Below are 15,051 nucleotides of genomic sequence, written 5' to 3'. Positions count from 1 at the left end.
TTCCACACCACCCCGATACGCAGCCAGGGCCAAAGGAGAAAGAGATGCCAAAGACGGAAATGACTGAAGACACAGGCCACTGGAAACCAAGTGGGTGCTACAACTGAGGTTTGCTTGCACTGACTCCTGGTCGTTCTCGCTGAGAGTGGTTTGCTCTCCTGCCGCTTAGGAGTCACACCTCAAACACTGTCATAGAGGTTTCATGTGAGATAAAAGAAGTGTCCCATTACTCTAACTCGTGTTATCTCAAACAGAATTCCACTTCCAGTGGCTTCCTCGTGGCTTTCTTATTTCATTTACCTTATCAACTAAGCACCCAGCCTCTATACAAATTTATCAGAAAGTTTGAAATATCACTGAAATGGAACTGATTTTTAACTATTAAAGGGGAAAAAGAAATAACCTAGAGACTGGGAAAGAGTGCGCAGCTTGCCATTATGGGGGAAACACAGTCAAGAGGAGTTTATGAAGACTGTTACTGTTTCCATTCTAGGTCTTTGTGACTGAAAGGTGGCAGGAAATAGGGGATAGTGCCAGGTAACAAACAAGCCCAGCACATGATCCTCAGAGCCCAGCAGACTGACCATGGAAGTAGCCAAAGGGCCAAACTAATATAACAGCCAACCCAAGATACACATGTCACTTACTCTGTACCAGGCATTGACCCCAACACTTAACTCTAACTTGTACAACTGCCCTGGAGGAAAGGTGCTATTAGTCCCCATTTCTGAGATGAGAAAACCGATGCCCAGACTGGTCAAGTATCCGTAACCACCCATAGGGACCTGCTCCAGTCCCAGAGGTCTGATTCCTGGACCTAAGCTCTTCTCCACTGCACTATCTTGTTTTGCATCCCAAAGAGAACAGTTTTATCTAAAACATGTCTCTTCAAGATTGACTGAACAGGATAAACAGAGCAAAGCTTCTAAAATGTCTAGAGGCAGCAATTTCCTAACCACGGCCCTTCAGCTGTGATCCAGGAGGCTGTAGATAGGCTGGAAAAGCTGACGATTTGACAAAGAGCGCTAAACAGAGCCTACGCACGGCCAAGTCGGCGGTTTTCTCCTTGACTTCAAGCTTTCTCATTATTTTTTCTCTCCTGTCCCTTTTTCATTTGGGGACCCCTTCTCTCCTCTGCCAAATTCTTCTCTTCCTTTCCTTTTGGGCTTCTCTTCCTCCTGCAGTATACCCCCTCCTGCCCACCCCACTTCTTGGAACTCTAAGGAAGTCTCCTGCTGTCTTTCTGAAGTCCATCCACTCCCATTACTCAGCCTCCTTGGGCCTCTCACCTCGTTCCCACACATTTCTAACCACTGAAAACAGAACCACCAAATGAAGTCATGCCAAACGGCTTCTGGCAGGAGGCAGGGAGCTGGCACATTAAGACCTCTCCAATCCCTGCACCGCAGTGGGCATTTGTTCAAATGCCTACTGGGAAAGGCTAAACTGTGGTTTGAACCCATAAGAAGAAGGAATGGGAGCAACGCCTGAGACAGCATGGAGCACAAGAAACAAATAGTCAGGGGATTGCCCATAGCCCCATACCAGCGCCCTAGGTGACCTCATGCTCATCCTCTAAGCCAGGGGTCTCAAACTCGGGGCCTGCGGGCCGCATGCGGCCCGCCGAACAATGTTGTACTGATTTTTTTTTTTGTTTTCAACTGCAGTGAGAAAAGTGTTGCGTAACAGTTGCCTTTTGTAGACCTAGTGCGGCCTGCCGAACGGCTGTGATCTTGCTCTGCGGCCCACATGCTGAGTTGAGTTTGAGACCCCTGCTCTAAGCCTTAGTCTTTCCATCTGTACAGTGATAAGTACAATGGCACAGAGCATGGGCTCATGGAGCACCCTCATGTTGAGAGGCTCGTGTAGTCTGATCCATCTTCCTTTCCAGAAAAGTACATGTATTCACAAACCCCTGTCAGAAGATCCACAGACTCTAAACCCCAAAAACTCTCCACCCCAATGTCAGGAAGTCCCCAAGGTGAGGGAGAGGTGGTAAATTCTAACGATACCTCAGCGCTGAAGTCTGAGTTTCTCCACCAGAAACGAAGTCTCACTCTATTAGTCACATGCTCACAGGCCCCTTCCCCCTTGCTGGTGCAGATTCAGTCACTCAGCACATTTATGAAGCTCCCACGGAGGCCTGGCCTCTGTTCTGGACAAGGACACACATGTGCACAGAGAAACGAAACACTGGAGCACCTGAATTCCGGTGGGGGAGAAGTGCATCACCAACCCCTAGTCGGAGCCTTTCTCCGGTCCTTCACCCCCACACCTGCTCTCTGGAGGTCGTGAGAGGAGACAACGGAGGGCACAGCTACCTACACGGTAGCACAGGTGTGACTTCACACAGAGAACTTATCAGGTCTGTCCAGTGACACCTTCTAAATATAAATATTTCTGTTTTTAAAAACTTGCTCAAGGAAAGAAAGACCAAACCCCCTTAATCCTAACATGAACAGGATATATTTTTTTAAATCCTCTTTCTTCCTTCTGTTCTTCCCCCTTCTCCTCCTCCTTCCTCCTCCTTCTCTCCATTCCTCCCTCCCCTTTACTCCTCTATCCTTTCCTCTTCACACCCCTCCCTTCTTCCTCCCCTCTCCTCCTCTCCCCTCCCCTCTTCTCCTCTCCTTTCCTTCCTTCTTGATATGTTGACAGAGCTGTGACCCCATGAAAATCAGTGCATTCAAACCTCTTCGAGAACGGTGAGGCGTGCCTTTTTGTCACTGCACATAGGAGGATGTGTTGGGCACCGAGAAAGGAAACAGTCAGCAGAGCTCAGGAGAGGGGCATGTTAGAGGAAGGCTATAAATGTGCAATTGGGCAGCTGCAAATGGATAAAGCGCAGTGCACAGCTTCTCCTGCAGCTACACACAGCCCCTCCCCGTAGCTGATCAGGCCTTCAAATGCACAGAGAGCAATTTCACTCCTAGTGCCACTCCATGGCCACCACCAGCATCCCCACCCTGACCCCAACGAACAAGGCTGCCTGAAATGAAAAGGACCCCCTACCAACAAGAACCTCGGATGACCCTAAAAATATGGGACAAGGGTCGTCATGTCATCTCAGCTATAAAAATCCACAACACTAAAGGCTGTTTCCTCCAATTATACAATAATCAATAGTTTGGTTTGCATTCACGGACAAAGTGCATCTGGGTTTAAGATCCAAACCTAAAAGGTGCCGATAAATAGACAATGGTGGACAATGGATGCTATTCAGGAAGCAGCTTATTTTGCTTTTTTTTTTTCTTAGACTCCACTGCAAAACAAAGCCAGATTTGTATTTGCAGAACATTCTTATAGCAACTGGAAGAAATTATCCCTTAACGAAGCTGTTGGAAAAATCAACTGCAAGAATAGCAGCCGGCCTTTCCTATTGCCATCAAAAGATCTTTGCTATTCAAAGAATCTTTAAAAAGCAGCCCAGAAGAGATGCCCTATTTAAAAATAAGGCAGTTCATTACACCACAACAAAGGCGGGAGCATCAGAGGGAGAAAAAACAGCTTCATATAAGAGAAAGAAACTTTTAGAAATTCTTAAAATAGGCCAAAAAAAAAAAAAAATTTGAGGCATTACTGAAAGGCAGTAATCTGATTATAAATAATGTAACATCACCATAAGATGCACGGTAAGGTCCATTTTCTCAGCGTTCAAGTGTAAATTACATGAAATAATGCTTATAAGTCAAAGGCACTAAATTTTTGACTCCTCATTGTGGGGAGACATTATAAAGATAGGATTCCTTTCTCCCCTTCACTAAAATGAACTTGTCCTTTCCATTATTATTTTATTGGTGACGTCTGAAACGTAATTCAGTCGCTTGGCCATATTCCGTCTCCTCTATGTCTCCTGCTGGTGTATTGCAGGCCTGCTCCAATCAAGAGTCCCACAGCACTGCGTGGCCCCATCCCAACTCACTGGCAGAGAGCAGCCCTGGCATCTTCAAGCAGAGGATACTCTAAAGGTGTGTGCTGGGACGGGGAAGCTCATGTGCCCCGTGCACGCCTCACCCAGGAAGACACCTGAGAGCTTTCCTTCCCTCCCTCTCGTGCCCACCATCACTGTGAAATCCATGTGCACGTCCCCGTTCGCTCTACCCCGCAGTGCCACCGCCATGCTGGGATTCAGCCCTCTTCCGCTGTGCCCTGGATTAATGCAAACACCTCCAACCAACTGACTCTCCGAGTAACAAGTGTGACTGCACCACTCACTTCTTGGCTTAAAGCCTGTCCGTTCTCTCCCTAACCCCCCGAGGGTCAAGTCCAAGCCTGTCGCTTGGTCTGCAGGAATCGCTCATTCCTGGCTCCCTCCCATCTCTCCATCTTCATTCAGTTTCTGCCAGTGTTTTATGCCCACCGATGCCCTGCTGCTGGAGCTCCTGCTTTTTCACCCCAGCTCCCTGCTCTGCCGTGCCCTTCTCACATGCAGAATACTGTTCAAGGGCACTGGCTGAAAGGGTGAGCAGGAGCTGAAATCAGGCCAACACTGCCCACCGAGCCACACACCGGAGGGGTTGTATCTACCCAGAGGGGCTCCCTTTTCTAATTTGCACAAAAGCTCTCGCCTGGCTAAGCAGTGGTCCTATCTCTAGGTACTTGTCCCATTGTATGCTAACTGTCTATGTGCTCGTCTCCTCTTCCACCCCTTGTCAAACAAAGTGGTCTCTGACACCTTCTCTCCATCCTGGTGGCAGGCACAATGCCTGGAACGTGGAGATTTCTGTAAAGAAGTGCTCACTGAACCAGCTTATTGAATGGGAGGGTGACTGCAGCTCAGTGGGGAGAGCTAGGGCACTGGCAGAGGCGAGCCCTGGGAGCCAGTCTGGTTAAGATGCTCTGGGGACCCCCCAAACCATCCTAGCTCCTCTCAGGCAAGTGGAAGGGCCAAGAGACTGGGCTTGGGGAAAACAGCTGTCCTCACACCCATGAAGACCAACAGAATGGAGTTCAAAATGGCTTTTCTTAGGGACAAATAAGAAATGCAATCTGGTGGACCCTGGGGATGAAACAACCAAAGGTAAAGGAAGATGCCACCTAACAGACTTACAACCTTCTTAGATAGCCTAAGAGGGCGGGGAGAATGGGGAAACACTCGTCTGATCTAAGAAAACAAAATTTCCAGAAGGCTGTGGGGAGAAATTATGTCCAGCCAGGTGGTGAGGATCTGCATCTCTGTGGTCTGGGTCCCGTTGGCTGGGAGGGGCCTGTATCTTCTGGAGCCACAGGTGCCACACCCAAGTAGTTGGTGGCTGATATGAGGAGGACGTTATGAGGGTGGCAGGAAGGGAGAATTTTTTTTAGTATTTAAATATACTCCACCTTCGGGGAATTGCTTCTCCAGGTAAATTTGCATAGGTAGGAGGAAGTGTCCTAAGAGATCATTGCCCCAAACTCCAGACACACAATGGGAAGGCTTCGTGGAGAAAGGGACCAGAGTGACCCAGGCAAAGGGCAGGGCAGAGGTAGGGGACAACAGCTGACCCCCAGTTTGGGCGGTGGGGGAGATAAGGAACGAGGAGAGAAGCAGTGAGAGCAGGGACCCTGGGATTAACTGATTCTAGAGCCACCGGCAATGGCCACAAGAACTGATGCCACAGTACTCCTGGCACAGTCCATCCCCTGCCTTGTGCTCTGCTCCCAGCCCCAACTCCGTGTCACCAAGAGGAAAGGGGCAGGCCAGAGGGGTGGAGCTTGGGAGTTAAGAAGAGGCATCCCAGGTGAGGGTGTGGCTGCAGATTCACCAGAGAGAAAAGCCAGGTCACTAAAGGTGGAGGCAGAATAGGAAAAGAAGACAAAGCCAGCAAAGCCTAAGACTTATGTTCCGGAAGATGTCCAGAAATGTATGGGAACTCGGAACAAAATGCTAAATGGAACTTTCAAAGATGAGTCACTTGTGATTCTCCAGGAAGGGTGGGAAGGCTCACCTCCCTAGGGGTTTGCGTTAGAACATCCAGAAGTGGAGGAACAACTGCATGTTGAATGAAATACTTCCCGCAGGACACCAGTTGTTCCCACAAACAGAAGCTACAGAAAGGAAAGCGTATCCGCTCTTGAGAGTTGAAGTGCGACCCAGATACAAAGTGCACATGACATGAGAGGTATCAGTTTGAAGGAAAGATGAAGAACACCAACGTATGGATTCAACATACTTCTACATAACGCCAGGCCTCACTGATGAACAGGTAAACGTGATCTGGTCCACGCCTAGAGCCAAGAGTGCTGAAGTACAGCTGTACAGGCATGATTACAGTGTGCCCTCCAGCTGTCCTGCCCAGGCAGAATCAAAGGAGGACTTTTGGAGAACCAAGTTATCAAACTGAACATTGTTTCAGAACAACAGCAGCATCCCCCAACCATCTCATGCAGTCAGTCATTCACTATTTGGGGCAGAAGCACCTTCACTGTCCTGAAAATGGCTAAGGAGTTCAAGTTGTCCTCTAAAGCAGTGGTCCCCAACCCCTGGGCCGCGGACTGGTACTGGTCTGTGGGCCATTTGGTACCGGTCTGCAGAGAAAGAATAAATAACTTACATTATTTCCATTTTATTTATATTTAAGTCTGAACAATGTTTTATTTTTTAAAAAAGACCAGATTCCCTCTGTTACATCCATCCGTCTAAGACTCACTCTTGACGGTTGTCTCGGTGACGTGATATATTTATCCGTTCCACCCTAAAGGCCGGTCTGTGAAAATATTTTCTGACATTAAACCGGTCCGTGGCCCAAAAAAGGTTGGGGACCACTGCTCTAAAGGAACTATATTTAAAACAGCCACTAGGTGGACTGAATCCAAAGGTGCTAAATATGACTCAAGGGCATAAGAGCCCATAAAGCAACTCAACCCCCACACAGACAAGTCTCCATAACTCTGTCAGTAACATCAGTGAAATCTGAAGAACCAGTATTTCAAAATTCCAAAGTACTGACGAACTCTATAAGGTAGCCAGTTCCCCAGGGTATTGTAAGATTTTTTTTTTGTTTTAGAATGCAGTCTCTTTCTACTTTTAATATATTATGGGCAAATGATTAGGGAGAATTAATTATTCTATTACTCTTTATTAACAAAAAAATGTAAGAATTTACCAAGAACGTACTATTTATGAAACAATTAAGAAGAACAACTGACTCGGAGCCAAAGATATTTGGAGCGAACCCAGCGAGCGCTGGCTAAATCATCTTGGGGTTCTGTTTCTCATCTGCAAAATGGGAATAATAATGCTAATATTTGTCTCACATGTTATTATAAACATAAAATAAAGCATCTGTATAGAGTCTAGTCCTCAGATCATACTTGATACTGAATTAATATGAGATAATTCTGCTATACTTTTAAGTGTAATATTTGTTATTGCCATAAATAAATACTACTAGCTGAGCATAAATTTGCCTTGATATTGCCAGGTATAGGTTTAAAATCTCTGGTTCATAAGGACTAAATCCTATCCTGCTATATTTAAAACAGCATAGTGCTTGGACATACATTGTAATAACTACCCCAAGAAACACTTGCTTCTTTCTCAGGATCTGATATGAGGATGCCGGCATTTCTAAAGACATAATTTATTTCCGTAAACAAGTTAAGCGGGTTTCCCAGCTATGGCTGACGCTTGCAACCCAGTGTTGCTCTGAGCCAACTGTGGGGCTGGTCTTGGAGCCCAGTAAGTGCTCTGAGGGCAGAATGTTCTAGCAGGTACACTGGGCAGGAGCTAGAGGCAACTTGCTGACCAGAAAACCAACGCAAACCAGTGCCAATTAAGGGAAGCAGGTACAGACCCCTTCTGGGTGAGACAGCCCCTGGGGTGGTTTCTGAAGTCCCAAGGTTCTCTATGAGAAACACTCTTCTTTTTTTTTTTTTTAAAGGAGCAGAGTGGACAAGCAGAGAGAAGGTGATGTTTGCCTGCTTTTCTCCCATGCATTGTCAAGTATGGAAGTCTCTGAGCTGAACGGGGGGGGGGGGGGGGGGGGGGGGGGGGGGGCTGGAGGAGAGCTCCTGGAGAGACAGGCTATAGCCAGAGGCGAGCTGTGCTCTTCTCCCCATTCCTAAGAGCAGCAGGCTGCAATGTTGAAATGTGACAGCAGAAATATCCCAGACCGTGCAGGAGGGCAACGGACCCAGCAGCTGGAACCCAGCAGCTGCTCTCGGTTATTAAGCTACGGACATGCTTCATAACGGTTGTTATAAACCTCTGCCCTGAGGCGAGGCCCCCACTGCCTCCCTGCCACACCAGATACCAGGATCCCCCCTCCAGTACCCCTTCGCCCTCCCCAAGATGCAGCAAGCACAGGGTCAACATCCGTCCCCAGAGGGAGCCTCCAGGACTTTCTCACTGGTCTGGGCTGGTTAGAAAATATAAATATTTTAAACATCTCCGACAGAGGAGGACCCCAACCTCCCCAACCTCAAAAGGGAATTGACTGATCTGCATCATCTCCAAGGGGTAGAGGCAGAGCCCCTAAGGGAGTGGGCTCCGGGTAGGCTAGACAACCGGGGCCAGGCCACCCGGGTGGGAGGTGCTGCCTCTGTGATCTTGGCTATGACCCTACCGCCCCAGTCACATTTCTCTTCCAAAGCCCGAGGCCCAACTGTCTCCACCGTCCGCCGGATTCTATATGCCCATCCATATCCACCACAATGCAAACACAAACTTCTAAGTGACGGCTCTGTTTAAACTACTGGGTTGCTGTCTCTAACAGGAAGGAAAGGAAAGCGGCTGAGAGCTCCCCACAACGCAGCCCCAGCCTGAAGCCTGTGCAAACCACTCACCCCCGGCCTTTCAGACCCGCTCACTCACCACCCTGCCCCCATTCGAGGGCTACAGGCCCTCTTTCTTCCACTGACATTGAACTAGGACAACTTTTCACTTCAACCAAGAAAGGCCCCAGCATCTGAGACTCGGATATGAAAAACTTCTACTTTCAATTCTCTGTCCTCTCTTTGTATATTGAAAAATAACTCAAAAAGACAACTTTACTGAATAGGAGAACATATTTGCTGATACATCTGATAAGGGATTAATATCCAGAATTTATAAAGAACTTATAAAACTCAACACCAACAAAGCAAACAACCCAATTTAAAAAATGGGCAAAGGACCTGAATAGACATTTTTGTCAAGAGAACATACAAATAGTTAATATACATATGAAAAGATGCTCAACACCACTAATCATCAGTGAAATACAAATGAAAACCATAATAATGGTATCACCTCATACCTGTCCAAATGGCTATCATCAATAAATCAAGAAACAATAACTGTTGGCGAGGGTGTGGAGAAAAGGGAACCCTCCTACAGTGTTGGTGGAAATGCAAATTAGTGCAGCCACTGTGGAAAACAGTATGGAGTTTCCTCAAAAAAATTAAAAATGGAACTGCCTTATGACCCAGCAATTCCACTTCTGAGAATTTATCTGAAGAAACCCAAAACACTAATTAGAAAAAATATACGCACCCCTATGTTCACGGCAGCATTATTTACAATAGCCAAGATTTGGAAGCAGCCCAAGTGCCCATCAGTAGATGAGTAGATAAAAAAGCTGTGGCACATTTACACAGTGGAATACTACTTGGCCATAAAAAAGAAGAAAAACTTACCTTTGTGACAGCATGGATAGACCTGGAGAACATTATGCTAAGTGAAATAAGCCAGGCAGAGAAAGACAAGTACCATATGATCTCACTCATATGTGAAATTTAATGAACTAAAAAGCAAAATAGAGGTAGACATACATAGAGAAAGAAGGTTGACAGCTTTTGGTGAGGGGGCTACGTGAGGACGGTGGAGGGGCTGAGCAAAAAAAAGGACAAAAAAAGAAAAAAAATACAAGGACATAGACAACAGTGTGGTGAATGTGGGGGAGGGGAGGGGGCGGAGGGGGGGTACATGGTGACAGACAAAGACTGGACTTGGGGAGACAAAGACCGGACCTGGGGGGAGGTGAGCACACGATATGGTGCACAGAGATGTGTTACAGAATTGGGCACCTGAAACCTGTATAATTATGTTAACTGGTATCACCCCCAATAAATTCAATTAAAACAAAATGACTCACCATTTACCACTAAGCTGTTAGAAATTAATTCAAGAAAATGAAATTCTACAGCCAGTAAAGTGGAGTGGAGGATAAGTCAGAATGGAGCATGAAGATAGTGCCTGATCACCCTGCCCCCCTCCATCTCCCATGTGACACGTAAGATGGACAGGCATACACACTCTCCTCTAGGGAAACCTTGAAGAGAGACACTGCCATAACAGTTAGGAACTAGCAACAGCCCATTCTGATAGGCAGTTAGTATAGCTGCCTTGAAGCTATGAGTTTAAGCCAGATCTTTAAAAAGTCCTCATCTCTGATTTTTTATTTATTTTTTTTAAAGATTTTATTTACTGATTTTAGAGAGAGAGAGGGAGCGAGAGCAGGGAGGAGCAGGAAGCATCGACTTGTAATCGTTGCTTCTCATAAGTGACTTCACCTGGCAAGCCCAGGCTGTCGAACCAGTGACCTCAGAATTCCGGGTCGCAGCTTTATCCACGGCACCACTGCAGGTCAGGCCTCACCTCTGATTTTTAAGTCTGCAGCTACCTGAATTATACACCTTGTTGAACATACAGGAGACATTTTACGGTTGTGTTAGAGTTAGGTGATTACTGATAAACACAAAGGGAGACATAATTACACCACACCATGTTCCCTAGGAGACAAGAGGCCTAGGAAGAAGCAGGTAAAATGTCCATGAAACGGAATCTATTCACTCATCGCTAGGCCAATTGGTTACCACAAATTATTTCTTTCCCTGCACAACACACACCAGCAGGGTTTGTCCCTGTTTCAGACAAGAGCAGAGCAGCAGGAGACCAGCTGTCTTATTGTGTGCAGTCCCAATGCCTGTTTCTGAGAGCAAGACAGTCCTGGATGGAACATATACTAAGTAACTGAGCTGGTAAAAAGAAAAAAAAAAAAAAAAATCAGAAGAGGAATAAAAAAAAAGAAAGAAATCAGAAGGAAATACCCAGACCCCTTTCTTCCTAGTTAACGTATGACACCTCCTGAAGCTCATAATCAAACAGGAAAAGAGAACAAAGGTTACTATATATAAATATAAATAATTTTGATTTTCTTATCTGATTAGGTGGTTTTCTGTAATTGTTGGGTTTGATTTTTAAGAAATGCCTGTACAACTGGGACTCAACTCCAGCAGAAAAAATAAAGTCTGTGGAGTTTTTGAAAACTCCACATACAGTAGAATCCCTATCCTAGTTGTTAAAATAAAAAAAAAGAACTTCTGGTTCTTAATTATAAAAGAAGATAAAAGAATGAATCTCAGCTTTGTTAGCACGGCTGAGCCTGAGGGTAACGGGTCATGTGAAGTAGATCACGGAGATGGTGGCCCCCAGGACATGCTACAGAGGAGAGAAGAGAGACAGGTGTGACGGCACCCAAACATCTGGAGTGACTTACTTGGGAGTGCCGGTGGGTTTCCAGTACCTGCAGAATAGGTACTGTCCATCAGCATTGACCAAATGGGGGAGGTCCTGGTATGGAACGTTCTGCGGAGTCCGCCTGGGAGAACTTTCCTCTGGCATTCTGAAAGGATCTTCAAGTCCTTGGAAGAAAGGAGGACATATTTCAAAGTCAGAAACATGGTAAAAAAAAAAAACCCAAACAAACAGAAAAACAGGGGAGAAAAGCCTTGTCAGTAACATTTTGTTTAAAAGGCAGTAAAAAAAATAAGAGAGAAACTCCGTTTCAAAGGTTTAAAAAAATACATATATTTCTTGCAATCTCTCCAACACTGAAGTTCCATTTTTTCTTAAGAAAATGCTCACTTTATTTTTTAAGTGCCTCATTACAGCTCCCCCCCCCTTCCCATCTGTGTTTATTTTAAATAATTTCAGGAAACTTCATCTTAAAGACTATTTTAACTGTAATCAAGTGGAAATTATAGTCAGCTATGTGGGTATAAAGACCCAGCTGCAAGAAAACACAGCCATCTTCAAATTCCCCAGTAAGTTTCAAGGGGGCACAATAATGAAGTGACGGTCCTCCCATTAATTTTTTCTGCCTGAAATTCCAAAGACGCTGGGTGGACAAACCTGTTTCCATCGTGTCCTGGTTATTGCATTCCACAGCCAGACAGCTGGAGAATCAGGGGCAGGCAGATGAGGGCTGTTCCCCCATCGCCGCAGGCACAGTGTGGCGGCAGGCAGCCGGGCCCGGAGCCCTACCCGCGCCCTTTCCCCAGACCCTGCCTTCAGCTTCAGAGGCGCGGAGCCGACAGCCTGCCTCCAACTGTCACCGGCAAGCTCGCCCGCGCTCCCCTCCGTTCCCAGGGCGGGGAGCCGGAGCCTGCGAGTCTCCACTACTAGTTAGTGTCATTACTTTCCTAAACAAATCGCGAAGGGGTTCAGAGAGGGAGGGGCCGGGAGCCCAACACCCACTGCCCGAGCGACATCGGGGAACGCTCCACGCACACTGAGGCAGCTCGCACACGCACGAATGCGGGTCACCGGGGTTAAGTCACCCCCACGGCTCCTGACAAACTTTGCTTCCTGCCTGTCTCCGACAGCGCAGAGAATGGAGTCCAGCAGTTGTCACTTGGAAAATGCCAGGGGGAAACCTAGCGACTTCGCCCAGGTTCCTGCGCGGGGCCGGGAGGCTGGGAAGATGGGGTTGACGCGGACAAGTTGGTTCAGGGGCTGGTGCGCGGGAGCAGAGAGGGCGCGCGCGCACACACGCGCATAAACAGACACGCGCGCGCACACAGCCGCGCATACACGCGCGCGTACAAGGGTTGTGGGAGCCCACGCCCAACGGGCCAGGGACCCCGAAGCGGCTCCCCACCCCTGGTGACGGCACTTGCAGGCTGGGGCGGGGACGGGAGGCAGTTACCCGGGCCACGAGCGCCTGTGTCGCGTTCCGGAGCGCCCCGGATCCTAGTTTGCCGCGGGCCAGGGTCGGGCCGGAGCTGCGTGCCACTGGCTCCGTGGCGACAGGGCGCGGCGTCTGAGCCGCCACTTTATCCCTGGGCTGGCTCGCGGTGGGGGCGGCCCGCGGTGGGTGGGGACGCGGGAGACTGGCGGGCGGCGCGGGAGGCGGCGCGGGGAGGCGGCGCCCAGGCCCACGTGTGCCTGGCCAGCAGGGAGGAGTGGGGGCGCAGCCCGTGGACTGGGCTACGCGCTCCTCCCCCCAGCCTCCTGGGCTTCCGTGCCCCAGGGTAGCCGCTGGGGGACTGTCACCGGGCCCTGAACGGAGCTGGACTCTCAGGAGCCTCAGGAACTGGAGGGAGGACACGGCACACCCATGCACGCGCACACACACCATGTACGCACACGTAGATCCACACACATGAGGACACACGGACGCCACACACACAGACTATGAGTATACAGATAGCACACGTGTAGATGCACGCAGACCCATACACAGAAACCACACTAATGTGCACTGGGACACGCAGATATCAGATTCACACAGACCTACCCACAGATACAGACGTGTACTCTGTACACATACAGACACACCACGCAGAGAGACACACAGCACATACACAGTACACAAAGACAGGCACATGACATTGACAGAGACACACATAGGGAGAAACGTGGACACAGAGAAAAAGACACCCTACATACACAGAGCCACACACACAGTCAGATACACAAATATCTGTGTCCCTGGGGGGTGCACAAATCCCCAGGAAGTAGGGTAGAGACAGACTGGTGCCGGCCTTCTCTCTCCACACGCAGCCCCAGCAACCCTCTCCTCGACCCGGGAGTCAGGCTCCCAAACACCCAAACAAAATCTGTGGCGCATCCACACAGGCCAGCAGGGGAAGGTCTGAAAGCTGTCCAGGATAACTGGCAATGTAGCTTGAGGAGGTACAGGAAGGAGCACTTAACTTAGAGTCCAGATCACCTGGGTTCACATTTGCCCTGTTAGCCTTAATCTCTTCACCTACAGTTCAGGAGTGACACTACCTATGTCCCCAAGGAGTGTGCCACATGTTGCCTGCTCACACTGACCTCAGCAGGCCTTTGTATTTTTCCTTCTTTCACAAAACACTACACCACAGCAGTGATGAAAGGAACTGCTGTCCTCCTGAATGTTACAGTCCGTGGGGAGGCCCAGGTTTACAGCCTGTAATCCAAATTAAGAAATAAAACAATAACCTTTCTGAAGCAGTTTAGAACATTTTCAACCATTATTTCTTCAAGTACTTTTTCAGCCCCACCATCTTTTCTCTTCCTCTGGACTCTAATGGTATGAATGTTAGAGCTATAGCCCCTATAGATCCTGGAGACTCTGTTCGTTGTTTTTGTTTGTTTGTTTGTTTCCAGCCTATTTTTTCTCTCGCCCAGATTAGGTCATTTCTAGTGCCCTATCTTCCATTTTACTGATTCTTTCCTCTGTCCCCACCATTCTGCCGTCAAGCCCCTCCACTGAGCTTTTAATTCAGTTATTGTATTTTTCAGTTCTAAAATTTCCATTTGGGTCATCTTTAGCTTTTGTATTCCTCTGCTAAGATTTCCTTAGTTTCAGGCATGTTCATAATTGCTCATTGAAGCTTTAAAAAAAATTTTTTTATCATGGCTGCTATAAAATCTCTGTTCTTTCTGTTGGTGTCTTTTTTTTTTTTTAATTCAATTTTAGATCTCTTTGGTTCTTGGTAAGATGTGTGATTTTCTGTTGGAACCTGGACACTTTTGAGTTATGTTATAAGACTCCGGATCTGATTTAAACCTTCTGTTTTACCCCGCCTTCTCCACTCCAGGCCTAGAATTGGGGGGCAGGGCAGGAGGGGTCTGCTTCATTTCTTCCAGGTAGAGGAAAAAGCCTAGGTCTCCCATTCAACCTATGTGGGTGTGGGCCATGTGATGTTTGGTGTAGAAAGGTTAATATCTGGAAGTTTCCTGTCTTGTTCAGCTTTTCCTCTTCTGATCCTATGGATGGAGAGCAGGCTTTTGTTGAGTATTGTCTGGTTTGCCCCCATGGCATTTCTGGGTTGCTGGCTTCTTCAGCTCCAAGTCTGGAATATAGGAGGCAAAACAAA

General features: G+C 47.7%; 1 protein-coding gene across 3 annotated transcripts in view; it reads right to left on the bottom strand.

The window, feature by feature from the left end:
* MGLL (monoglyceride lipase) overlaps positions 1-13,047 on the bottom strand; it is a 152,254-nt gene extending 139,207 nt beyond the window's left edge. Inside the window, exons 1-2 of one of the 3 annotated variants that reach the window (XM_066247381.1) lie at positions 12,891-13,047; positions 11,460-11,604 (exon numbers count right to left, since the gene is read on the bottom strand). In XM_066247381.1, the coding sequence (XP_066103478.1) occupies positions 11,460-11,584 (125 nt within the window). In that variant the 5' untranslated portion in view covers positions 11,585-11,604; positions 12,891-13,047. Of the gene's footprint in view, positions 1-11,459; positions 11,605-12,094; positions 12,832-12,890 lie in introns of those variants that run through there. The other 2 variants (XM_066247380.1, XM_066247382.1) reach the window with 2 other exon arrangements.
* Positions 13,048-15,051: the final 2,004 nt, after the last annotated feature.

Source organism: Saccopteryx bilineata, chromosome 11 (genome assembly GCF_036850765.1).
Source record: "Saccopteryx bilineata isolate mSacBil1 chromosome 11, mSacBil1_pri_phased_curated, whole genome shotgun sequence".
NCBI classification, from domain to species: domain Eukaryota; kingdom Metazoa; phylum Chordata; class Mammalia; order Chiroptera; family Emballonuridae; genus Saccopteryx; species Saccopteryx bilineata.
This window is presented reverse-complemented; position numbering and strand designations above follow the sequence as displayed.